The sequence below is a fragment of the Gorilla gorilla genome, chromosome 22 (assembly GCF_029281585.2).
Source record: "Gorilla gorilla gorilla isolate KB3781 chromosome 22, NHGRI_mGorGor1-v2.1_pri, whole genome shotgun sequence".
Taxonomy (NCBI): Eukaryota; Metazoa; Chordata; class Mammalia; order Primates; family Hominidae; genus Gorilla; species Gorilla gorilla.
Window position 1 is genome coordinate 36246093 of NC_073246.2, and position 27406 is coordinate 36273498.

General features: G+C 44.1%; 1 protein-coding gene across 5 annotated transcripts in view; it reads left to right on the top strand.

Moving 5' to 3' along the window:
* Positions 1 to 25844, top strand: part of KCNE2 (potassium voltage-gated channel subfamily E regulatory subunit 2) — a 190026-nt gene extending 164182 nt beyond the window's left edge. For 2 of the 5 annotated variants that reach the window (XR_010132392.1, XM_055373933.2), the window contains 3 exons: positions 16422 to 16549; positions 18334 to 20644; positions 24927 to 25844. Coding sequence is in view for 4 of the 5 variants with exons in the window: in XM_055373933.2 (XP_055229908.1) it covers positions 24939 to 25310 (372 nt within the window). In the remaining variant the exon portion in view is untranslated. Of the gene's footprint in view, positions 1 to 16151; positions 16222 to 16421; positions 16550 to 18333; positions 20645 to 24926 lie in introns of those variants that run through there. The other 3 variants (XM_063702601.1, XM_063702600.1, XM_019017630.3) reach the window with 3 other exon arrangements.
* Positions 25845 to 27406: the final 1562 nt, after the last annotated feature.

Genomic DNA, 27406 nt, shown 5'->3' on the forward strand with positions numbered 1-27406 from the left:
GGGCACACAGCAGGAGCAGCAGTGGCTGTGGCTAACTCCTGCAGCGTGGGCAGCAGCTCGTGTTAAAACGGTGGCTCAGCTAAGGGTTGGGATAAGCATCCCCATTATCACACGTGTTCATGGGAATGATTACAAGGGAATTCATGCCTGGATAGTCTCTGGAGGTGATGATCACCCCCTTCCATCCAGAAAAATAAATCCTTCCAGAAAGACTCCTTCCTTTCTTCTCCATTATCTCGTGCTCCCAAGAGGGGCAGCAGGTCAAAGAAAAGGGCAATTTCCTCCTCTTTCCCCGGGAAGGAACCAATGACTGGCGGGAGGGGGCCTCTTTCTCCAAGGCTGTTCTGGAGCTCTTGCTGGCTGAGGGCAGCTGCAGCCACACAGCTCATTTCTTGACATGGAAAGCTGAAACTTCTCGGATCCCAAGCTAAATACCGTTGCTGCAAAACATCCAGTTTTTTTTTTTCATCGGCCCCTGGTGAATTAAAACCCAGAAGCCAGAGGCCCACCTGCCAATTATTGCAGTTAATTCTGTGCAGGCTTGACTCAGGAACCGAGACAGAGCGTTCTGTTTGCTACCGGGGGTGCGCAGGGCGGGCGGGTGGGAGCCGGCTGTGGCCACAGTGCTGTGAATGCCCTCTGTGTGTGCTGGGCTAGGCCTGGCAGCCACAGTGCCCTCCCTTGCACCGTGAGCTTGGCATCCAAGTGTGACTTCAGTGGGGCCTCTTTCTCCTTGAGTCTGCCTAAGATCGAAGATTCTGTCAGGAAGTTTCCTTCCTTCTGCTACATGTGCAGCCCCCCGCATGCCCCTGAGGAACTCAGTGACAAACACTTCTATTTTTTCCAAGGAATAAGAGAAAACAGCACTCAGCTTAAAACTGTGGGGTTTTTCTGTGGCCTTTTCTCCTCTGACCCAATTGCCTTGCAAGATCCCGCTGGTTTGGGGAGAGAACAGTCACCCTTTGTTCCCTGGAAGCCCCTTTTGTAGTGGGCCACCTTTGAGTTCCAGCTTGGTCTCGCCTCAAGGTGACATCAATGCTGGTTGCTCAAGGCTCTCCCTGCTGGGTTCTTCTAGGGCCCCTTTGGTCGAGTCATTGGTTTATTTATTAGTTCATTCACTCCTAGGCCCTGGGAAGACTGGAGGAAAAGATGGATTTCTTGTCCTCTAGAAGTCAAGCAGGAAAGTAGCAAATGGTTGAGTGCTGATAGTGGGGCACAGAGAGCCGAGGCTGGGCTCCCCGGATTAGACCCTGTCCCTGTCCTCTGCATACAAGTCACACAGAGCAGTCCCTGGCATGTGGTGCAAATGTATAAGGAGGGGCTTCATCTAACTGAGGGGGAGATGCTACCCAGGAAGTTGTCCCTAAGGAGGGGGGTTTAAGTGGACACCTGAACAGTGAGTAGATGCAGCAGGAAGTAGAAATGAAGGGGCAGGAAGGCAGGCTTAGGAGAGGAAACAGGGTAGAAGTCCCCAAGGCACAGGGATCATTCTAATAACTGAGAAATCCAAGAGGCCTGGAGTGCAGACAGCTAGGAGAAGCCCAGCGTAGCATGAGCTAGGGCGGGTGCCAGGCAGCCATGCCTGGCCTCAGAAGCCAGGATAAGAATGTTGGCCTCCTTCTTCAGGATGCAGGGAATCGATGGGATAACTTGAGTGTCCCCAGTTTTGAGCACTGCACCACAGCTCCTGCTCTTGTCTTCTGGACCGAATACTTGGCCCCTGGACATCATCTTCCAATGACTCAGAAAGATAAGCCATGTAACAGTGGGGTTGCCTGTGGTGAATACTATACCAGGGCAAAGGCTGGTGGAAAGATCATGAAACCTAAGCCCTGACTCCAGGGTTGGAGGTGACTATGAGTGGAGTGGACTGACCTAGAGACGGGTGACCACAATGCCCAGGGGAGGGAATAATGGCTTCTTCTGGATGGGAAGGGGTTGGAGAACATTTGGACAGGAAACGCCATTTGAGCTACATCTCCAAGATGAGGCTCTTGGATGAAGGCCATCTGAGTCACAAGACTGGGGGTGCAGAGGTGTGAAGGGAATGGTGGGTTCAGGATCAGCATTCGGAGGGAATGTTTTATTGGGCTGTGCATCTCCTGACCCTGGAACATTCGAGCCTCCTTACTGACCCAGACAGTGGGTGGCTGATGGGAACCATATGTTGGAAGTCTTCCGGTGGGGCAGGAAGGGGCCTCATTCCAAACCCCATGCTGAGAAAGGAGCTGGCCGGCTCGGACCACTTATTGTCCCCTGCTGGGAGGGGTGACGCTGCGGCTTGCTGGACTAGCTCCCCTTTGATGAAGAATGCCATCCTCTGGGATGGGCGGCAAAGAAAGGGCCAGGCTGTGACTTCTGTCAGCTCCCCCGCTGCATCTTAGATGTGCCTACCCTGGGAGATTTCTGGACCGGAAAACTCATCTTTAAAAAGCTTCGTACCTGCCCCAGGTCCCGGGGGATCCCGTGTCCCGTGCTCCCCTCCGGCCCCAGCTGCAGCAAATGTCTCCTAACAGGGGCCCAACTCCCAGTAGCCACCTTAATCACATGGCAGGAGTGTCTATTTTCGTTACATAAACAGAGTTGTCTACATTTGGATTCCGGGGCTGGCTACAGGAATTTGTAAACAGCGTGGTGTACGTGTTTCACAGAAAGTTGCCAGGCTGTGCTCTCTTTCCCACTGCCTGTTGTCCAGTTTTCCCTTTTATAGAGAGTCTGGCTGGGAAAGAGAGACAGAACTTATTTGGGAATAGAGGACAATCTCTCAGGCAAATTCCTCTCCCCCCACCCTAGTCACCGCTACCTCCTCGGCTTCAATTTTGAGGTCTGATGTAAAATTAAGACCCTTCTAAATTATGAATCCCTCCTAAATGCTAGCTTCTATAAATATAAATATAAACCTCGCGGAAAACAAATTTGGGGAGATTTTATTCCCAGAAGGGTAACAAGGAATTTTGAAGTTTAAGGTAGATTTTAAAAACTCTTGGACACTGCTGTCCCTATCTGAGCTGAGACCCCACATAACATCATGACATTCCACTGGTCTCCTACTTCCCCCAGGAGCTGTCTTCCCCCAGGAGCTGTCTTGAGCTTGCAGCAGAGGCTTTTAAGGCTCTGGAGTGAGGGCAGCAGTAGCCCCAAGGAAAAGAGGGGTGCCCACTTTTTCCTTTCATTTAATAACCATTAATGAAGCATCTATTGAGATTAGATTCTGTGTTCAGCACTGTGGGCCTGAGAAGATGTTTAACACAAATCACTGGTGTCAAAAAACTGCAGCGAGGCCGGGCATGGTGGCTCACACGTGTAATCCCAGAACTTTGAGAGGCCAAGGCCGGCAGATCACTTGAGGCCAGGAGTTCGCCATCAGCCTGGCTAACATGCTGAAACCCCATCTTTATTAAAAATACGAAAATTAGCCAGGCGTCGTGGTTCACACCTGTAATGCCAGCTACTCGGGAGGCTGAGACAGAGAATCACTTGAATCCAGGAGGTGGAGGTTGCAGTGAGCTGAGATCACACCACTGCACTCTAGCCTGGGAGACAGAGCGAGACTACACCTTAAAAATCAGACAAACAAACAAACAAAAAACCTGCAATGAAAGATGGACTTGTTAAGAGTCACTGAGATGGTGGGATGGCAGAGTGGATTTGCTGAAGGAATGAATGAAAAATAGGTCTGTGACTGACAATGAAGCCTGTTACAGTGGTTGAAGTTGAATCTGCATCTTAAATTCAGTGTAGGCTAACTTTTGCTCTAACCGAAAGCTAGGGTCACAAGCCATCCTGCTTTGCCTGAGACTAATGGGATACTCAGGACACAGGATGGAAAAGTTCTCAGGCAAACTAGTGCAAATTGGTCACCCTACTTAAAATTCAAAGAAAAGAGAATGAGGAAGAAAAGCTCCTGTGTAGGAACTATCCAAACTAGGAAAAATAACCATGAGAGGTCACTGGGACATGAAGCATATATGAGCAGTTATTTTTCTCCTTTTATGGGAGAATGAAGAAAAAGAAAATAATCTACCCATGTAGAAAGAAATAGAGGGAAATTAATGAGTTATGAGAAAATGGGCATTGACAATCAAAACAAAAGGGCTTACATTCTTAAAACATTCTCGAACAAACCTGGCATTAAACAAAGCTACTGATACATTTTAACTTCATCTGCACAGATAACTGCAAAGAAATGCATGGCTTTTAATCACTCCAAATGCTGTAAGGGTCTGAACACATCCATTTCCCAAGAGCATCTGTATTCAGAAAAGGTGAAGTTAGAATAAGCAGCGGTTTAAAATAATGTTTAGTAAGAAAAGTTTAATGTTATACCTAGATGTTGTATTTCTTTACCGGTTGCTGTAAAGTGTATCCTTTTTAGAAAGACGTGCAGATGTTAATAGTTAATGATTTTCAAGGAAGCAAGGATGTCTGCTATTTTAATAAAGAGCTTACTGTGCTAGAAATGTCATAGTTAGTCTGGAAGCATGCACCGTGATGTCAGATCAGTTGAGGGCTCTGGCAAAGTGTAGCTGGTCCCTTGGATTAATAAAGCTCAGATTTGGCGCCACCTGGCGGCAGCTACCCAAATTTCAGGTACAGAACCCAGGAAGAGAGAAACACATCGCGCGTTTTAAGCTTAGCCAGTGGCAGAAGGCCAGGCGCGGTGGCTCACGCCTGTAATCCTAGCACTTTGGGAGGTCGAGGCAGGAGGATCGCTTGAGCCCAGGAGTTGGAGACCAGCCTGGACAACATGGCGACATCCCATCTCTACAAAAAATACAAAAATTAGGCGTGGTGGCGCGTGCCAGGCTGAGGTGGGAGGATCTGTCGAGCCCAGGAGGTCAAGGCTGCAGTAAGCCCTGACTGCATCACTACACTCCAGCCTGGGTGATAGAGTGAGACCCTGTCTCAAAAAATAAATAAATAAATAAATAAATAAATAAAAATAAAAAATAAAAGGCAGCAAAGGCCATTTCTATCACCAAAAGCAACATTTTATGCATTTTTGAATTGTGAGGAGTTGTGCAAAAGAACCTGGGTCATCTTGTCCAAAACTTTTCATTCAGTGTATGAGTTTTTGTAGCCTTTTTTTCTCAGCTGTCAGATGAGGTTCTTTGTAACTACCTTGCAGGGTTGGCATAAAACCAGAGCCATGGTATATAAAGTTTCTTACACCATGAAATACTGCGCAGCCATAGAAAAGAACAAGATCAAGTCCTTTGCAGGAACATGGATGGAGCTGGAGGCCATTATCCTTAGCAAACTAACAGAGGGACCAAAAACCTGATACCGTGTGTTCTCACTTATAAGTGGGAGCTAAATGGTGAGAACTGATGGACACAAAGAGGGGAACAACAGACACGGGAGCCTACTTGAGGGTGGATGGTGGGAGGAGGGAGAGGAGCAGGAAAGACAACTATTGGATACTAGGCTTAGTACCTGGGTGACAAAATAATCTTTACAACAAACCCCCATGACACAAGTTTATCTATATAACAACCCCTGCACGTGTACCCCCGAACCTAAAATATAAGTTTTTTTTTACAAGAAGCTATTACTTTAAATAAATAAATAAGGTTTCTTGCACATTGCCTGGCACTCAGGAGTTGCTCAATAAATGGGAGTAGCTGAGCTGGTAGCAATGGCTGCTGACGTTACTGATGGGCAGGGTGAACCTGAAAGTGCTGGCTGTGGACTGTAGGTTCAGATTGCACTTGAACTTTGCTGCCATCAGTAATTTCCTGAGAGTGGATAATGCAGGGTTGCTTGAACAGTCGAGACACATGAGAATCTGAAAGTGCTGCTGGAGCCTGGGCTGTCTAACGGAAGCAGAGCACAAGGTCAAGTTTCCTGGGCAAGACCTTTCCCAGAGGCTCAAACAAGGACCTAAGTTCTTGCCCAACCTTTGACAAGTTTCCAGAGATGTTATGAAGAGGAGACAGTTCTTTCTGAGACTGGGCAAACAGGGAAGGTAGTGAAAAATGCTAATAATTTGTTTTGTTTTGTTTTTGAGACGCAGTCTCGCTTTGTTGCCCAGGTTGGAGTGCAGTGGCACGATCTCGGCTCATTGCAACCTCTGCCTTTTGGGTTCAAGTGATTCTCCTGCCCCAGCCTCCCCAGTAGCTGGGACTGCAGGTGTGCACCACCATACCTGGCTAATTTTTGTATTTTTAGTAGAGACAGGGTTTCACCATATTGGCCAGGCTGGTCTTGAACTCTGAGCTCAGGCAATCTGTCCACTTCAGCCTCCCGAAGTGCTGGGATTACAGGTGTCAGCCACCACACCCAGCCTAAATACTAAGAATTTTTAAAGAAGGAATTGATGCTTATAGAATTTTGGTTCCTTTTTCTGTAGAATCAATAGGCTGGACTAGATCATCTTTAAGGCCCCATATAGTTGTTTTGTGTTTTTTTGAGACAGGGTCTTGCTCTGTTGCCCAGGCTGGAGTGCAGTGGTGCAAGCCCAGCTCACTGCAGCCTTGACCTCATGGGCTCAAGTGATTCTCCCCCCATCAGCCTCTAGAGTTGCTGGGACCACAGGCATGCACCACCACACCTGGCTAATTTTTATTTTATTTGTAGAGTCAGGAGTCTCACTACATTGCCCAGGCTGGTCTCAAACCTGGGCTCAAGTGATCCTCCCAATTCTGCCTCTTGAAATCCTGGGATTACAGGCGTGAACCACCACCCTTGGCTAATTCTAACATTCTTGAATCCTAAGAGTTCATGACCAAGGAATACAAAAAGCACAGCCCTGTTGGTGAGGATTTGGAGCAGCTGGATCTTCATTCATTACTGGTAGGGATGTAAAATAGTCTAGCAACTCTGAAAACTCATCTGGCAGTTTCTTATAAAATTAATCATGTACCTGCTATGTAACCCAGAGATTGCCCAAAGAAATGAAAATGTATGTTCACACCAAAACCTGTACATGAACTTTCATAGCATCTCTATTTGTGATAGCAAAAACTGGAAATAACTCAGAGTAACAGATATTTAATGGCTAAATATTCATATGATGGGGTACTACTCAGCAATAAAACGAAACTAGCTCCTGATATACACAACTCGGATGGATGTCAAGAGCATTATATAGAGTGAGGAAAAGCTGATCTCAAAAGGTTGCCTACTGTCAGTTCTTATTTCTTTAATGTTCTCAAAATAACAGATTTATAGAGGGGATACCTGCTTAGTGGTTACCATGGCCTAGGGATTGCAGAAAGGGTTCAACTATTAAGGGGTGGCACTAGGGAGTTTCTTAAGGGTGATACAGCAATTTTGTTCCTTGGTTGTGGTGGTGGTTTCCCAAATCTATACATCAGATTAAATTATATCAAGGCTGGGTGTGGTGGCTCATACTATAATCCCAGCACTTTGGGAAGCCGAGGCGAGAGGATCACTTGAGACCAGGAGTTGAGGACCAGCCTGGGCAACCTAGCAAGATCCCATCTCTGCAAAAAATAACAATCACAAAAGATTAGCTGGGTGTGGTGGTGTATGTGTGTAGTCCCACCTACTTGGGAGACTGAGGCAGGAGTATTGCTTGAGCCCAGGAGTTTGAGGTTACAGTGAGCCGTGATCATGCCACTGCACTCCAGCATGGGTGACAGAGCAAGACTTTGTCCCCCCTACACACAAAAAATTGCATTGCTGGGCACGGTGGCTCACACCTGTAATCCCAGCACTTTGGGAGGCTGAGGCGGGTGGAGCACCTGAGGTCAGGAGTTCAAGACCAGCCTGACCAACATGGTAAAATTCCATCTCTACTAAAAATACAAAAATTAGCCGGGAGTGGTGGTGGGCACCTGTAACCTCAGCTACTTGGGAGGCTGAGGCAAGAGAATTGCTTGAACCTGTGAGGCAGAGGTTGCATGATCTGATATTATGCCACTGCACTCCAGCCTGGGCAACAGAGAGAGACTCCATCTCAAAAAAAAATTGCATCAAATTACACACACACACACAAATGAGTGCATGTAAAAATGGTGAAATGTGAATATGGTCTGTGGTCTATGTAACTACAAGGATTGTATCAACATCAATTTCATACTTTTGATATTATACTATAGCTATGTCCCATGTTACTATTGGAAGAAACTGGGTGAAGGGTACACACAAAATTTTTGCAATTTCCTGTGAATCTATAATTCTTTGAAAAAATCACTTAAAAAGAGAGAAATGTACAAAATGGTGGTATCCTACATTCTCTAAAATTTAGGAGAAAAAAGGAAAAAAGAAAACCAAATTTCAAAGCCTTTCTCTGGGCTGTTGGCAGCCACTGCAGGCAGCGGAGGGAGCGCCACCTGCCCAGAGCACATGAGGCTGGTTTTCATTGTCACTGCAGAGGTGACACGTCTGGACTTTGACTGCTGCGTATGAACCAGGCACACTCGGCAGCACAGTGGGGACACATTGTGGCCATTTTGAATACCACAGCCTGAGATTTAGACTTTTCTTTTTCTGGCCCTAGCAAAAAGGACCCTATGGTAAACACCCTGCCTAATGAGGTTTGAAAGACAATAAACGAGACTGTGGTTGGCAGGGGTTCTCCAGATGTATGTAGACAGCAGGCTCTCCTGGGCCATGCCCTTTCTGAATACTGTCAAGCTGTGCTATCTCCGTGAGGTTGCTAATTGGGAGCAAATTCTGAAAGCCACCCCACTTTGGAATCCCAGAGAGGCCTGGAGATGAGTTTCCTTTAAGACAAGGCAAGGAACCACGGGTTTGTTCTAAATTTTCAAGGACATGGAATCCTTTGAAAAGATTTCTTAAGGGAGCAGGTGCTTGGCTTTGGCGGCTGTCCCCATTGAGTCCAAACCTGAGAGCATCGGGAAAGCGGAGGTGGGACTCCATGGTGGTGGGGGGTGTTCCCAGGGAGAAGCTGGGGGCGCTTTTCCTGCCCTGAACACTCTCCATCCTGGGCTTCTGTCTTTGAATCAGAAACAAAAGTTCCACGGAAAACCCACTTCAAAATCTGCCCAAACAAAAGGCTGTGAGAATAAGGAGATGTTGTCAAAAAATATGTCTTTATGGTTTGGATCTGTGTCCCCAGCAAATGTCATGTCGAATTGTAATTCCCCAGTGTTGGAGGTGGGGCCTGGTGGGAGGTGAGTGGATCATGGGGGTAGATTTCTCATGAATGGTTTAGCACCATCATCCCCTTGGAGCTGTTCTTGTGATAGTGAGTGAGCTCTCGTGAGATCTGGTTCTTTAAAAGTGTGGCATCACCCCCAGCCCTCTTCCTTTTGCTCTGGTCATGAGAAGTGCTGGCTCCCCCTTTGCCCTCTGTCATGATTGTAAGTTTCCTGAGGCCTCCCCAGAAGCTGAGCAGATGCCAGCATCATGCTTCCTGTATAGCCTGCAGAACCATGAGCCAAAGTTTAAGAGGTTTAGCCTGTTTTCTTTATAAACTACCCAGTCTCAGGTATGTCTTTATAGCAGTGTAAAAATGAACTAATACATACACATCTGTCAGAAAAAGATACAACATTTAATAATGATGGAATGTAAATATCAAATATTTTTATTTACAAACAAATAAAAGTTTTTATATAGAACTAAAATGATTTCTATAACACCTGTTTTCACTGTTCTTCAATATTTCTCTTTTAACTTTTCAAAGATTTTCTTTAAAATTTTTTTTTTTGTAGAGATGGGATCTCACAATGTTACCCAGTCTGGTCTCGAACTCCCGGCATGTGATCCTCCCTCCTTGGCCTCCCAAAATGCTGGGATTACAGGCAAGAGCCACCACGCCCAGCCAAGATTTTCTTTTTTTATTGTCTGTATTTAAGATATGCAACAAGATGTTCTGACATACATATATGGAGTGATTACCACAGACAAGCAAATTAACATACCGTTAACATATTACACCAACCATTAACACGTCCATGTTCTTGTGTGTGTGTGGGGGGGTATGTGTGGTAAGAGCACCTAAAACCTACTCTTGGCAGATTTCCAGTATACAATGTGTACAATGCTTATAAACATTTTTCTTTATTAAAACAAAACAAAAAACCACCACATATATGGAAAGAGCTGTGCTGGATGCCTTAGGAGGAAGCTTGATGGTTCTAAGCAAAGGCCAAAAAGTGGCCTGATCTATGGAAAAACTGGAAAGCCGGCAAAATTTGCTGTGAGAGCCCTTTCTCTGCTCCCATCTGTGCTGATCTGCTTTTTTCCTACAAGAGCCCATTGGCCTTTCACAGTTCCTGGGGAAAATGAAGCCCCCACAGTTGTGCCTCCTTGAGTTCCAGGCCTTCCCCCTCTCCTTCCCATCCAGCTTTGACCCCCACACACCTGTGGCCTGCACGCTGGGGGTTCTTTTCTGTTTCTTTTGATCCTCTTCCTCTTTGAAAATCATCTTTGTAAAACAAACCTAATACGGCACCATTTCCCTCCAGATTCATGCTCCAGGAAGAAAGGGTGCTGGAGGTTACAGGGGGCCTCACAGCCCATGTGATCTCTGTGTTACACTCATTTTCCACTAACAGAAATCAAAGAACATACCCTGCCATTCGGCCTGTGACAGGGGTCTTTGTTAACTTTGGGTCTTGCTAAAGTTCAGTAATGTCAGGGCAAACAGAACACAAGGAAGCTGAGGCGTTCTCTGGCTTTCCGTTGCAAACTAGGCCTGTTGATGATGGTGACAAGCTTCTCAATCCCAGAAGCATGAAGCCAGCAAGGCTGGGAAAGCACCTTGGGGGAAGGCTCCATCAGAAGAGAATAAACTTTATCAAAACTTGGTTTGCTCTATCACAGCGGCGGCATTTCAGAAGCATCCTACCAAGTTGCTTGTTTCATTGATAAACTAAAGAAACCCTACATGTTTGGAGAGTTCTTGGTGAGGCCTGTTCATTGGAAGTCGTCATGCTTGTGTGTATCTTAGAGAAGAAGAAAATTCCAGTAGTTCCTCAGTCAAATGGTGTAATCCACTCCAGAATCATTGCCATCTCTTCTAATATTCTGAACCAGGCATAGAGAAAGTAGAAGCTCAGTGCATAGCTAAATGAAATTACCAGAGATTCTCAATGCCCCCATTTCCAGCTTTTCACAAAACCATTGTGCTCACATTAATAGCATCAAGGAAAGCTTCCTACTCTGTGAGCTCAATTAGAAACGTCACGTATTGTTAATGGTTTTGAAAAGGTGAAAATTTTCTTTTCCAGAATCTTTTTCATTGGAATGATAATCTTAGTACCTTGTAAATAGATGAGGTGGTTGATTTCATCACAGCCAGAATCTAGAATTATCACCATTCTTTTGGGATACAGTGAGAGCTTTTTTCCAGCCAGACACATAATGGGCAATACAGGTAAGGTCCCTGTTGTCATGGAGCTCAAGTTCTGTTAGAGACAGGAAAGAAAAAAACAATCAATAAAACAGGAAAACTTCATAATTCAAAGAAGCCACGCACAGCTGTGAGACTGTGCACAGGTACCATTCACACTGTAGACTAAGTGACAGCTGCCCCCAGGTTAAGCCCTGCCCTGCCTGGGCAACAGTACATGGCATCCCCACACAATTCAGATAATAAAAAGTGCTATCAGGGAAATAAAACAGGGCAACCGATGACAGTGTGGGAGTCAGTATTGCAGATTGCATGGGCAGGAAAAAGCCTGTCTGAGGAGGTATCATTTGACGTGAAGAAGGAAGAAGCTGTGCCAAGATTGGGGGAAAAGCATTAGAGGCAGAGAGAGCAGCGTATGCAAAGATGCTGAGGCAGTCCGTATAATTGCACCATGAAGAGGTCCCTGTCCTAATCTCTGGAAGCTGTGAATATGTTACCTTACCTGGTAAAATGGACTTTGCAGGTGTGATTATTAAGTTAAGGATCTTGAGATGGGAAGATGATCTTGGATTATCCAGATGGGACAAATGCAATCACAAGGCTCATTATAAGAAGCAGGCAGGGGGCTCAGGGAGTGGGAGAAGATGTGATCACAAAAGCAGAGGCTGGGCCGGGTGCGGTGGCTCATGCCTGTAATCCCAGCACTTTGGGAGGTTGAGGCGGACAGATCATTTGAGGTCACGAATTTGAGACCAGCCTGGCCAACATAGTGAAACCCCATCTCTACTAAAAATATACGAAAATTAGCCTGGCATGGTGGCAGGCATCTGTAGTTCCAGCTACTAGGGAGGCTGAGGCAGGAGAATCACTTGAACCGAGGAGGCGGAGGTTGCACTGAGTCAAGATTGTGCCGCCACGCTCCAGCCTGGGTGACAGAATGAGACTCTGAAAAAAAAAAAAGAAGAAAGAGAAAGAAGGAAAGAAAGAAAGAAGGAAGGAAGGAAGGAAGGAAAGAAAGAAAGAAAGAAAAAAGAAAGAGAAAGAAAGAAAAAGAAAGAAAGAAAGAAAAGCAGAGGCTGGAGGGATGCCAGGATGCCAGGGAGAGGGCCAAGAGCCAAAGAATGTGGGTGGCCTCTGGAAGCTGCAAAAGGTAAAGAAATGGATTCACACTCCCTCCTCAATCCCCAGAGCATCCAAAAGAAACTGGCTCTGCTGCCATCTTGATGTTAACCCAGTGAAATCCACTTTGGACTTCTGACCCCCAGAACTTTAAGATAATATTATAAATTTGTGTTGTTTAAGTCACTAAGTTTGTGGTCATTTGTTTTAACAGCAATGGGAAGCTAATACAGATTCAAAGACAAAAACAAAACAAAAAGCAGAGAAGCAGGATCAGACTATGTGAGAAGATGAGCTCGCAGAAAGGACCAGCGGCCAGTTTTTCCATGGCCTGGACAGCTGCACTAAGCATTCCGGGTTTCATTTTCAGGGTGAAAGGAACCCAATGGAGAGTTTCAAGCAGGGGAACTGCAGGCTATGATTTGTGTTTCCAAAAGATCCCACTGGTCCCTCTTAGAAATATGTGAATAGGGACAGAGTGCAAAGCCAGAGGCGGTGAGCGGCCAGCAGTCCAGGTGTGAGCTGAGAAGTAGCTGGGCAGGGACGTGTTTGGAGAGTCAAATTATTACCATAATAATTATTATTATTATTTAGAGATGGTGTCTTGCTCTGTGGCCCAGGCTGGAATGCAGTGGCATGATCCCGGTTCACTGCAATCTCTGCCTCCTGGGTTCAAGCGATTCTCCTGCCTCAGCCTCCCAAGTAGCTGGGATTACAGGCACCTGCCACCACACCTGGCTAATTTTTGTATTTTTGGTAGAAACGGGGTTTCACCATGTTGGCCAGGCTGGTCTCGAGCTCCTGACCTCAGGTGATCCACCCTCCTCAGCCTCCCAAAGTGCTGGGACTAAAGGTGGGAGCCACTGTGCCCAGCCTGGAGCGTCAAATGAAAACGAAAAAACCAACAGAGCAGTAAGAAACTTATTTCAATTTATTACCTTCGGGGCTAGGGGAAGAGAGACAAGTTCTAAGAGGCTTTTCGTGTAAAAATGGAAAGAACTAGGTTTAAGGCAACAGTGAGAAATGACAATGAAAAAGGCAAGCTTCTGAGAACAGCTGTCTGTTTGGCTGGTGAGACGGATTGTGACTCTTCTTTGCAACTGGCCATTGTACTAGTTTATGACACAAAAACCCAGGCACAGTTTTCAAAGAAGTTGAGATGGGGTATTAAGGTTCTGGTGGGTTCAATGTCACTCAGCACAAACTCATACACCCACGTTCAACCCGTGCAGAGGCTTTTCTTTAACAGGACGCAGAGTCAACAGTATTTGCTAGCGAATTGGGGGTGTGGCAGGGTGACCAAAAAAAAAAAAAAAAAAAAAAAAAGAAATCTAAGCTAATTCTTCGGTTTTTTGGCTTACACAACTAGAAAGAAAGTGGAGTCACTTTACTATGATAGGATAGGAGTAGGTTTGGTAGGAGAATTGAGTTATGTTTGGACATCTGAGGTTGAGATGCCTATTAGACATCTGAGTGAAAATGTCAAGTGAGCATTTTGACATTTGATTCTGAATTCAGAGAAGAGGACTGGACTGGAGATACACATTTGCAAGTCCCCTACAAATACATGGATTTTAAAGAAATCAACTTTATTGTGGTATAGTTTACATAAAATTATACACACCCATTTTAAGTGCATGGTTCAATGAGTTTTACTCAGGTAACCACCTACAACAACCAAGATATAGAGCAATTCCATCACCCTCCAAAATTGTCTCTTAATCCTTTGCAGTCAATCTTCCCCTCATCTGGTCATAGAAAACTACTAATCTGCTTTCTGTCACGAGGGATGGCTTTTGTCTTTCTGGAATTTCTAGAAATGGAATCAAACAGTACAACTTCTTTGTGTCTGACTTCTTTTGCTCATATACTCTTTGTGGGATTCATCCCTGTTGGTGCATGTATCATTTATTTGTTCTTTTTTATTGTTGAGCAATATTTCATTGTGTGAATAAAACACAATTTGTTTACCCACTTATCTGTTGAGGGATATTTGGCTTATTTCCAGGTTATAGCTATTTTGAATAAAGCTGCTATAAACATTCATGAGTTTTTGTGTGGCATATTTTGAAAATTTCTCTAGGTAAATACCTAGAAGGGGCATTGTTGGGAACTTTTGATCTAGTTACCAAACTGTTTACAAGTGGCTGTATCATTTTACATTCCTAAGGCAACGTATGAAAATCCACTTAGCCCACATCCTCACCAACACTTGGTGTTGTCAGTCTTTTTAAATGTAGCCATTCTGGCCAGGTATGGCGGCTCATGCCTGTAATCCCAGCACTTTGGAAGGCTGAGGTGGGCAGATCACCCTGAGGTCAGGAGTTTGAGGTGAGCCTGGCCAACATGGCAAAACCCCGTCTCTACTAAAAATACAAAAATTAGCTGGGTATGGTGGTGTGCACTGTCATTCCAGCTACTCTTGTTGAGGCAGGAGAATCACTTGAACCCCGGACAGGGAGGTTGCAGTGAGCTGAGATCTCACCACTGCACTTCAGTTTGGGGGACAGTGAGAGATTCCATCTCAAAAAAAAAAAGTAGTAGTCATTCTGGTGAGTGCGTAGTGGTATCTCATTGTAATTACAAGTTATATTTCCAATGACATTGAGCATTTATGTGCTTATTGTGTATCTTTTTTGGTAGTGTCTGCATAAACCTACTGTCCATTATTATTGAGTCATTTTTTTTTCAAATGATGAGTTCTTTATGTATTCTAGATGCAAATCTGTTGTATATTCTAGATACAAATTCATGGTGGTTATTTTTTTCAGTATATTACTTGCCTTTTTATTTTCTTCAAGGAGTAAAAGACTTTAATAATGATGAGGCCCAATATATCAATATTTTCCTTTTATGATTCATGTGTTTCAGTCTTTGTTTCCTCCAACTGCTTTTAAGATTTTCTCATTGCTTTTGATTTTAAGCATTTTATGCAAAGGTGTGACTTTCTTTGAAATAATTCTCTCTGAGGTTTTTAGTTCTTGAACTCATGGCTTGATTTTTTTTAAAAAGCAGTTTTGGAAAAAATCTCATTCACTATTTCTTCAAATATTGCTTCTGCTTCAGCCACTTTCTCCTCTCTTTCTGGGACTCCAACTGTACTTCTGTTAGTCCTTTTTCCTGTATCTGTCATACTTTCTTGGGTGTATCCTATTATTTTGTTCTGTGCTTCACTGTAGATATTTTCTGCTGACTAGATTTCTAATTCACTAATCCTCTCTTCAGCTTTGCCTATGCTGCTGGTAAATCCATCCACTAAATTGATACATTTAAAAAATAGATTTCTGCAGAGATTCTATTTATTCTTGGGCTGACTCTGGAAATTTATATTTTTCTGGAAAATTATATATTTCATCCAAAACTTCAAATTGTATTTCCAGAGTGACTTTTTATTTAGTTGATTCTATTTTTATTTTTTTCTTTTGTTCCTTTCTGTTTTTGTTCTAAAGTTTCATTTATTCTACATTTTTAGTTTATTTTGTAGTTCTTTTGCTTTTTGAGTTTAATGAGTTCCTATTATTTTCCTTTTATTTATTTTTATTTTTTAGAGACAGGGTTTCACTCTATCACCCAGACTGGAGTGCAGTGGCACCATAATAGCTCAGTCTAACCTAGAACTCCTGGACTCAGGCCTCTTCCCACCTCAGCCTCCTGAGTAGCTAGGGCTACAGCTATGCACCACCATTCCCAGATAATTTTTAAAAATTTCTTTTTTATAGAGATAGAGTCTCACTATGTCACCCAAGCTGTTCTCAAACTCCTGGCCTCAAGTGATCCTCCTGCCTCAGCCTCCCAAAGCAGTGGGATTACAGGTATAAGCCACCATGCCCAGCCTCTTTTCCTTTTAATGAATTCATTTACTGTATAAATTTGCCTCTAAGGTTCACATTGTCTGCATCCCAGAAGTTTTCAAATATATGGCAGTTCCTTTGTAATTTAATATCTTATTATTTATGTGTTTTCCTCTTTATCCATATGTTACGTGATGATATACTTATTTTTTGGTTTTCAGATATATCGAGGTGTACAGACTATATTTTTGTTGATTTATAATTCAACTGCATTGTAGTAATGGAACCCAGTCTACATAAAGCTGATATTTAAAAATTTGGTTGGACTTCTTTTGTGACCCAGCACATGGTGAGTTTTTAAAACCGTTTTATGGACACTTGTAAAGAATGCAAATCATTTGTTGGTTAGGTGTGGGTTCTCTCCATCTATTTTATAAAGGTAATTAATTCTATTACTCAAATATTCTATATGTTTACTTTTTAAAAAAATCTATCAGTTTCTGAAACCTAATTCCTACCATTGTGGATGCCTCAATTTCTTGTAAATCTGCCTGTTTCACTTCGAATATTTTGAGTCCACATACAAGCCCATGATTTTACTATCTTCTTCGCAGATTGTTTCTTTTATCAAATTGTAGTGACATTTAATATCCTATGGATCACCTGAAATTTCAGTTTTTCTTAGATGTCTGCATTTTAGCCTTAGCTTGATATGTTTTTTCATCACCTTATTTTCAACTTTTTATTTGTTTTTATTTTAGATGTGCATCTTTATTTTGTATTTTATTTTTTGAGACAGAGTCTTGCTGTTTCACCCAGGCTGGAGTGTAGCAGTGTGATCTTGGCTGACTGCAACCTCCGCCTCCCAGGTTCAAGTGATTCTTATGCCTCAGCCTCCCAAGTAGCTGGGATTACAGGCATATGCCACCATGCCTGGCTGATTTTTATATTTTTAGTAGAGATGAGGTTTCGCCATGTTGGCCAGGGTGGTCTCGAACTCTTGGGTTCAAGTGATCCGCCCGTCTCGCCCTCCCAAAGTGCTGGGATTACAGGTGTGAGCGACCAGCCCCAGCCTAGATGTTTATCTTTTAAGAAGCATATAGCTAGATTTTATTTTGTTATTCAGTTCAATAATACTTCTTTTAATAGGTACTTATTTTAAAGGATATTGTGATTATAGATATATTCAGATATTATCTTAGTCATTGGGGCAGTTATAGTAAAAATTATAAACTGGATGACTTATAAATAACAAAAAGTTATTGCTCATCGTTTGGAGGCTGGCAGGTCCAAGACCAAGGCACTGGCAGATGCGGTGTCTGGTGAAGTCTCCCTCTTTGATTCATAGACGGTGCCTTCTAGCTGCGACCTCACATGGTGGAAAGGGGAAGGCAACCTCCCTGTAGCCTCTTTTAAAAGGGCATTAATCGCATTCACGGGGTCTCCATCCTCTTGGCCTAACCACCTCCCAAAAGCCCTACCTTTTAGTAATATCACATTGGGAGTTAGAATTTCACTATATGAATTTTGGGGGGACACAAACATTTATGCCACAGCAGATATATTTCTACCACCTTATTTGGTGATTTCTGGGTTTTGTTTGTTTGTTTAAGACAGAGTCTCGCTCTGTCGGCCAGGCTGGAGTGCAGTGGCACCATCTCGGCTCAATGCAACCTCCACCTCCCCGGTTCAAGCGATTCTCCTGCCTCAGCCTCCCAAGTAGCTGGGATTACAGACGTGTGCCACCATGCCTGGCTAATTTTTGTATTTTTAGTAGAGACTGGGTTTCACCATTTTGGCCAGGCTGGTCCCGAACCCCTGACTTCAGGTGATCCACCCGCCTCGGCCTCCCAAAGTGCTGGGATTACAGGCGTGAGCCACCATGTCCGGCTGGTGATTTCTGTTTAAAAGTTTTTTCTTAAAGTGTTTTTTCCCACCTAGTTTTTCATTGAATGGGTAAAACATTCTACATTTGCTTTTATTAAAACAAGAAATGAATTTTGCTGCATTTCAATTTATAGATTTTACTATCCTACCTCGTGCCAGGTTCTGTGCTAAGTGCTGTATATCTGTGATCACATTTAACTTTTATAACAAGCCAAACGAGCAGGAACTCTTATCTCCATCTTACAGACGAAGAATCCAAAGACCAGGGACAGTAAGTAATTTGCTCACCTGGTTTGCCAGCCTCCATGACACCATGACACATCGCCGTCCAGTTCTGCCTTTAATTACAAAGCACAACACGCTGCTTTGATTCTCCTCTCCTCGGCACCAGAATTCAAGGGTGAAGTTAAACCGCAAGGGCTGAGTTAGAAGATTGGCCTCAGTTCCCTGTTCCCACCAGCAGGTGGCACCGTCTCCTAGCGGAATTCTTACTTGAACGTTTTGCTTCCATTTCTGCAGAGGCATGGTGAACTCAGTTACACCATCAAAGTGTTCCTCCTGGCTGAGTTTGCCTATCTTGTTCAGTGAAGACAACCCATGAGGACAAATGGTGTTAATGAGAAGCTTTTGCGGAGTTACAGAGATCCTCGTATTTCTTTAAAATACACCTAATAACGTTAACTCTGCAATAATTTGTAGATCATTCTAAATCTTAGCTATCTTCCTCTTGCCACCCAGTGTGCTTCAAGCCACATGGTTCAGAGCACCATTTAATGTGAAACTCCAATTTTAAAACAAAGTGAACCTTCCTTTTACAAAACCATGAGACAAGTTACAGAGTAATGACCACCCACATGACCTTGAAGTGATTTTGAGTGAGTGAGTGTAACTTCCGTGGCTGCCATTTAAATTGGATTCAAATCCAAATGGCTCCACCTCCATGTCATCGGACCTCTTGTGCCCTCATTCCCTTGGCTAAGTTCATAGTACCTTCTACATCAGGTTGTGGCAATGATTACCTGAGGTTAATACGATAAAAGCACATGGTAAGCACTCCTAAATGATAGCCAATATAAAGACTCAGTTCTCCCAATTCCAAGGGTCCCCACCATGATAGAAAAGGATCTTTTGGTAAATAGAGTATGTTTAGCTCTTGCTAGGTCTTTAAATACTTTGCTGGGGGCCAGGCACCATGGCTCACACCTGTAATCCCACCGCCTTAGGAGACTGAGGCTGGAGGATCCTTTGTGGCCAAGAGCCTGAGACCAGCCTGGGCAACACAGCAAGACCCTATTTCTACAAAAATAAAAATAAAAATTAGCCAGGCTTTGTACACACTTGTAGTCCCATTACTTGGGAGGCTGAGGCAGGACGATCCCTCAAGCCCAAGAGTTCAAAGCTGTAGTGAGCTATGATTGCGCCACTGCACTCCAGCCTGGGTGACAGAGTAAGACTCTGTTTCAAAACAACAACAACAACAACAAACAAAAACCTCAAAATCTCTTTGTTGGACTTAACTTCCATCTCCTCCATATAGTACCTTAGTACCCTTGCAGCCCGTTTCTCTTTTACAAGACAACAATGTTGTTATAAACTCATTTGGAAATGGTCCCGTGGAGGAGTATTTACCAAAATTTAGCTTACTTAGCGTCTTCAGAACATGGCACTTGCCTGGAATTATACTGACCCCCTCAACCCATACCAACCACCCAGAGATGGCTGTTCTTGGCTCCTCTCCCTGGGGCCCTGTCCTTCCCACATCGTCTTCTTCTTCTTTCTTCTTCCTTCTTCCTTCTTCCTCTTCCTCTTCCTCTTCTTCTTCTTCTTTCTTCTTTTATTGAGACACAGTCTCACTCTGTCACCCAGCCTGGAGTGCCGTGGTATGATTTCAGCTCACTGTAACTTCTGCCTTGTGGGTTCAAGTGATTCTCCTGCCTCAGCCTCCAGAGTAGCAGGGACTACAGGTGTGTGCCACCACACCTGGCTAATTTTTACATTTTTAAGTAGAGACGGGGTTTCACCATGTTGGCAAGGCTGGTCTTGAACTCCTGATCTCAGGTGATCTGCCCGCCTCAGCCTCCCAAAGTGCTGGGATTACAGGCGCGAGCCACCCCACCCAACCCTTCTCACGTGTTCTGGCAGGGAATGCTGTTGTCCCCCAAGCCTACCCTGAGAGGAAGACTTCTTCTGGGGAAAGATGTTCACTGTACCCAGGCCCTGCCCTGGCTGGAGCTGGCAGGAAGGGTCCCAGAGCAGGAACTTGTGCCACTCTGCCCAAAGCCAGAGTCCCTGAGGCACACACCCCATCAGGCACCAAGGTGAATTCCAACTGCCAGTTAGTATTTAACTTTCCACATACGATTAGATTAAACATGTGGGTTCATAAAAGCGTAGGATTGCAGACTGCAGTTGCAAGGGCTTAGATGGTCGTAAGGTGAAGGTGCCCAGCAGGCTGAGGCTTGTGTGCAACCCAGAAGAGAGCTCGCTAACGCCAGCAAGAAGGTTCAGAACAGCCTGGCTTTGGAAAGGAATTTCATCCTGCCCACACACTGCATAGGTAAGTCTTAGCACACATTCTTTATTTTTTGAGGAATTAAGTAACAAAGTTATCTATTTGCCTTTTCCAGAAAATGATAAAAGGAATGATTTTCCTGGTACATGGCCTGGCTCCTCATCCACTCTTCCTTCTCTCCTTCTTGTGTTTTCCTTACTCATTTCTTTGTTAATTGCCTTAGAATGAAAATTTTGAGAGTTTTTTAAATGGAGGATTCATGGTAAATGTAGCTAATCATATTGTTTTCTCTTCTTGATATAAAAATGAAAGACTTGGCTGCCTTTTATAGGCCCAGGTGATGCGAGCGATCTACTATGTTTCAAGAAAAGAAAACTTTGGGGCTGGGCGCGGTGGCTCACGCCTGTAATCCCAGCACTTTGAGAGGCTGAGGCAGGCGGATCACCTGAGGTCAGGAGATCGAGACCAGCCTGGCCAACATAGTGAAACCCCATCTCTACTAAAAATACAAAAAAAATTAGCCTGGCGTGGTGGCTGGCGCCTGTAGTCCCAGCTACTCAGGAAGCTGAGGCAGGAGAACGGCATGAACCCGGGAGGTGGAGCTTGCGGTGAGCCGAGATCACGCCACTGCACTCCAGACTGGGCGACAGAGTGAGACTCCATCTCAAAAAAAAGAAAAGAAAAAAAAGAAAGAAAAGAAAACTCTGGACTTTCGGGTCAAATGAGTGTTACTTTCCTAATAGTGTCCTGATTGCTGTTGTCATGAATAACACACATTCATGACAGGAATGGCTGGAATTAGGGGATCATTCTGTAGCCTGGAGACAGGGCACAACTAATGACATGTGTAAGCTCAAATCATGGTCTTGATCTTATGTCTTGTACCCAGTTGAGCCAACTGGTCACAGCAATGAAAATAGTGAGTTATTGGAATGTGTGACCTCTGCTAGGACAGTCAGTGCTGGACACTGGCTTGGGTGATGTGAGTTCTAGTCCAGGCACTGTGGCCAACTTGAGAGGCTTGTGATCTTGGACAGGTGACTTAAGCCCTCTAGGCTATAGTTATTTCACCTATCAGAGAGCAAACCAGCCTAAATGATCTCCAGGGGCCCAGCCTGTGCTAGGACTCAGCAAGAAGCATTCACTGGAAATGTAGGTCCTCCTAGGTTGATACACATGAATTGCCCATATTTGACCATTTCTAGCCTATATAAATGGCTATTTCATATAATTCCAGAGAACATAAATGGTAGTTGTCTTAGCATTACTAAAGTAAATGCCTATTATGATATTCTACTTAGGGGTAGGATAAGTATGTATACCAAATATGGTTTGTTTTGATTTGATTTTTGAGACAGGGTCTCACTGTCACTGCTGAGTGCAGTGGTGTGATCATGGCTTACTGCAGCCTTGACCTCCCAGGTTCAAGCTATCCTCCCACCACCTCAGCCTCCTGAGTAGCTGGGACTATAGGAGTGTGCCACCACATCCAGCTATTTTTTTATGTTTTGTAGAGGTGGTGTCTCACTATGTTGTCCAGGCTGATCTTGAACTCCTGGGTTCAAGCGATCCTCCCACCTCGGCCTCCTGAAGTGCTGGGATTACAGGTGTGAACCACTGTGCCTGGCCTCCAAATATGGTTGATGTCTATCAATCAGTTAAACAGTAATTCTGGGAATAAAAAATTGAAATCAACCCACTTATAATTTGAATGTCTTAGCATAATGTCCTTCAACGAAGCTGCTTTCACACACTGTGATTTGTTTTTTTCATGTGGTCATGGAGCAGGCATGGGCCACTCGGCCACATCTCATGCATCCGTATTCAAAAGCCAAATCCCTTTTGGATCCTATTTATTTGGCCTGGCCACGGGTCAGCACTTAGATATTTAATCCCCATAGGCCCTTTCATCCCTGTGATTAAGTCTTATCAAAAAGCACCTCCTGACCTGCTTAGCAGTGGGGCCTTTGTTCACATTAGAAGGGTTGAACAAATAATGGGCAGTTGGGGCCGCTTAGCTCTAAAAGGCTGGTGAACGCTGCCATGCCTGCACCTGGAAACAAACCCGAATGACTCCAGTGGAATTCAGCACTGAGGTCCCTCATCTCAAAGACCTTTTGTGGCAGAGATTCTTGGATGGGCCTTAGGGGTCCCAGGAGTCCCCTGAAATTGAATGTAGAGCTTCCTATGTGCATAGGTGTACTTTCTTGGGGAAAAATAAAGTCACATCATTTTATTTTACCTTTCGAGGGATCTTTAACACCGCCCCTCCCCCACCCCCAATTCCCACACCCCTTAAGAATAAATTAAGAATCACTGTTCTGGTAGTTTCCAATTGAATTCCACGGAGGAACTGTCATTCATTCACACCTTCATTCAACAAATTTTTAGTAAAGATTTGCTACATACCCATCGCTGTGTAGGGTCCTGGGATTCAGAGATGAGTAAAGCAATCCCTGCCTTCCGGGGGCTCAAGCTCTCCTGTCATCAGGACTCAGTTACTTAATCTCACTAAACATCCTGAAGGTAGGAGTTTATAGAGTGGTTTTGAGGATCACATGAATAAGCACACAATACATGGGTAATTCAAAAACGAAAACAAGGCCAGGAGCGGTGGCTCACACCTGTAATCTCAGCACTTTGGGAGGCCGAGGCAGGCGGATCACGAGATCAGGAGATCGAGACCATCCTGGCTAACATGGTGAAACCCCGTCTGTACTAAAAATACAAAAAATTAGCCGGGCTTGGTGGCGGGCGCCTATATACCCAGCTACTCGGGAGGCTGAGGCAGGAGAATGGCGTGAACCCGGGAGGCAGAGCTTGCAGTAAGCCGAGATCGCGCCACTGCACTCCAGCCTGGGCAACAGAGACTCCATCTCAAAAAAAAAAAAAAAAAAAAAAAGGAAAACAAAAACAAAACTAACATGGTCATTTGCAGAAGGGGCAGAAAAAGGGTCTCTGCCTAGACCTGGGGAGGTCAGGGAAAGTACTATGGGTTGGTAACAACCGGCTGGGCTTCCTACAAGAGAAAAAGACTATACTCACAGAGCCAGACCCCATCTCAAAAAAAAAAAAAAAAAAAAAAAAAAAAAAAAAAGCCTGGCATGGTGGCTCAAACCTGTAATCCCAGCACCTTGGGAGGCTGAGGCTGAGGGGATCACTTGAGCCTAGGAGTTTAACAACATAGTGAGACCTCATCACTACTTTTTTATTTTAAAAAAGTTAATAAAAAATAAAATGAAAATAAAAGGGTAAAAGAGCCAGTGGCAAAGTCTTGAGTGGATTAAAGCCAGCTCAGCTAACTTTCACAGCAGACTATATCATTTTAAAGGGGAAAAAGCACATCTCTGTTACATTGCTTAGGAAATATGCTTGGTATATACCCTGGGGCAATCTTATCTATTTGTTAAGTTTCCTTCCAACCCACTAGCCTGTGTGGCCAGGAGAGGGAGACAAAGATCTTAGAGCTCTCTAAATAATAGAACTTAAAACATCAGACAGAGAAGAGTATATTATCTTGGTGATGGTAATTCTCAATGAGGAAAATCCTGGGGAGGGATGTTCTGTGGGAGAATGCCTGCAAGTTTATTTGTTTAGTAGGTTTGATTATTCAGCTTATTGAAATTCCTTTCCCAGATGGGGAGATCTGATTCTCTTTTCATGAAGGAAAGAAAAGTCACATGCTAAAGAGACAGGCACGTCTTTAGAACAGCAGCCGGCAAACCCACTGCTGGGATCCTGGGGCTTTTACTAGTGGCTAGTCACAGGTTTACCTCCTGCCTGTGCTCCTTCTAGCTGTGTTGAAACCCACTTGCCCCATCTATGAACCGTGTTCAGCTCCATTTTCTGAGCCCCCTTATCTTTTTGTCCATACCTGTTGCAACTCTTTGCACGTTGCATTGTCATTGGTTTGGTCTCTCCCATTCAACCGAGCCTCTCACAGTGTTCCTGTCACCTCTGCAGTTTCATCGCCTAGCATAGTACCTGGCACTTTAATTCATGCATCAAACGTCCATTGAGTGCCTTCTATGTGTTAGACATCTGCTATACCAAGCTAGACAAAGTTGGCAGACATGACAGCCGAGTGGAAAAGATGAGCCCCTAAACCAATAATCACACACACACACACACACACACACACACACACACAATATATATATGTATGTTATATATATGTATGTATTTAAAAATCTTGGCTGGGAGCAGTGGCTCACACCTGTAATCTCAGCACTTTGGGAGGCCGAGGCAGGCAGATCACGAGGTCAGGAGATCCAGAAAAGATCTGTTTTCCTAACCTTGTTCGCCTATTTTATTATTTAAATTGCAGCAGGAGGGAAGCATGTCTACTTTATCCAATTTCACACAGACGCTGGAAGACGTCTTCCGAAGGATTTTTATTACTTATATGGACAATTGGCGCCAGAACACAACAGCTGAGCAAGAGGCCCTCCAAGCCAAAGTTGATGCTGAGAACTTCTACTATGTCATCCTGTACCTCATGGTGATGATTGGAATGTTCTCTTTCATCATCGTGGCCATCCTGGTGAGCACTGTGAAATCCAAGAGACGGGAACACTCCAATGATCCCTACCACCAGTATATTGTAGAGGACTGGAAGGAAAAGTACAAGAGCCAAATCTTGAATCTAGAAGAATCGAAGGCCACCATCCATGAGAACATTGGTGCGGCTGGGTTCAAAATGTCCCCCTGATAAGGGAGAAAGGCACCAAGCTAACATCTGACGTCCAGACATGAAGAGATGCCAGTGCCACGAGGCAAATCCAAATTGTCATTGCTTAGAAGAAAGTGAGTTCCTTGCTCTCTGTTGAGAATTTTCATGGAGATTACGTGGTTGGCCAATAAAGATAGATGACATTTCAATCTCAGTGATTTATGCTTGCTTGTTGGAGCAATATTTTGTGCTGAAGACCTCTTTTACTTTCTGGGCAAGTAAATGTCATTTTAATCAATATCAATGATGAAAATAAAACCAAATTTGAAGTAAAGTGTCTGGGCAGTGGCCGTGGGGATAGAAAGGAGAGATTTACAAATCATTGAATCTTCTTTCTCATGAAACATCATTTGTGTGTGACAAATTCAATTTATAAATAACCCAGATGTATTATGTAGAAGCTGAGGCTCAAAAGCTATCACTTGCTTACCAGACTGACATAGGAGCATTTATCTGTAATATTAATTCATGAGTGTGGAGTCTGAAGAGATGAATAAACGAACCATAAGATTACTTTACATTTATTGTTTTCCTGGCCTTTAACCTATTTAGAAGTCTTAAGACAGAACATTTTTCTTTTTCTTTTTCTTTTGAGACATGGTCTCTCTCTGTCACCCAGCCTGGAGTGCAGTGGTGCAATCTCGGCTCACTGCAGCCTCAACCTCCCGGGATCAAGTGATCCTCCCACCTCAGCCTCCCTAGTAGCTGGGACTACAGGCTCGTGTGCCACCACACCCAGCTAACTTCTGTATTTTTTTGTAAAGACAGGGTCTCACTATGTTGCCCAGGCTGGTCTTGAACCTGAACAAACATTTCGAAGGACAAATAATCCATACCAGAGAAGTAGAGTATTTAAGAAGTACCCAGTATAACAAGAACATATTTTAAAACTAACATTTAAAGTTTTGCAGAAAACTAATCTTAAAGAGTTCTCATTATTTAAGAAAAAAAATAAAAAGTTATAATGTCGCTTTAAAAATATATTCTTTTAACTTGATTTAGTTTTCCTCTATTTATAATTAGTTGTTAGCATTTATGTTTAAGAAACTAAAGGATACAGAAAGGGTCTAAATTGCTGATGCCCTCTGAAGACCTAGACAGGAACTACTTAACATCTTGCACCATGTGGTGCAGGATATCATAGAATGTCAGGGCTGATCATTCTACTGTTGGCAGAGACCACTTCACTTACAGATGAGAGAAGTGCAGTCCCCTGAGAGGAGACAATTTCATTCACTAATTCGGTCAGGCAACATTGACCTACTTGGTCCACTGGCCTAGACCCCCAGAGTATAAAGATGAACAAGGCCGGGCACGGTGGCTCACACCTGTAATCCTAGCACTTTGGGAGGCTGAGGTGGGCAGATCACCTGAGGTCAGGAGTTCAAGACCAGCCTGGCCAACATGGTGAAACTCCATCTCTACTAAAAATATAAAAATTAACCGGGTGTGGTGGCAGGAGCCTGTAATCCCAGCTACTGGGGAGACTGAGGCATGAGAATCACTTGAACCCGGGAGGGGGAGGTTGCAGTGAGCCGAGATTGCATCATTGCACTCCAGCCTGAGTGACAGATGCTAAACATCATAGTACAATGTGACAAGGTCCTAACGGAGATCAATGCAAAGGGGACACAGCCAGCCAGCACAAGGACAGGAGGGCATGTCTAACGCAGGTCAAGGTCTTCTCTCTCAGAGCAGCTGAGGTCAATGGCAGCAGAGAGATGTGGGGCCTTGGCATCCCATGGCTTCATGCCTCCTAGTTTACCCTGTTCTCCTCCCCATGCCCCAGCCAAGGCACAGCAACGATGGGCAAGGCCTCAAGCCTCAGGGTGCTAGGACAAAATTTAGAAAAAGAGGCTCTTCTTCACAGAATGTTTGTAGAACTTGTTATTCCAATCACAAGGTTTGTCTCTTTAAAATTACAGAGTGAGATATGTACAAGGTATCTACTTCCTAATAACAGATTTGCAATTATGCCAACTGAAGCATTCAGTACAGTTAGAGAAAACCATCCATATTCCAAGAGCAGATGTAGGAAGAGTGGCTTCCCTCCTCAGATCAGAAACCCAGAAATG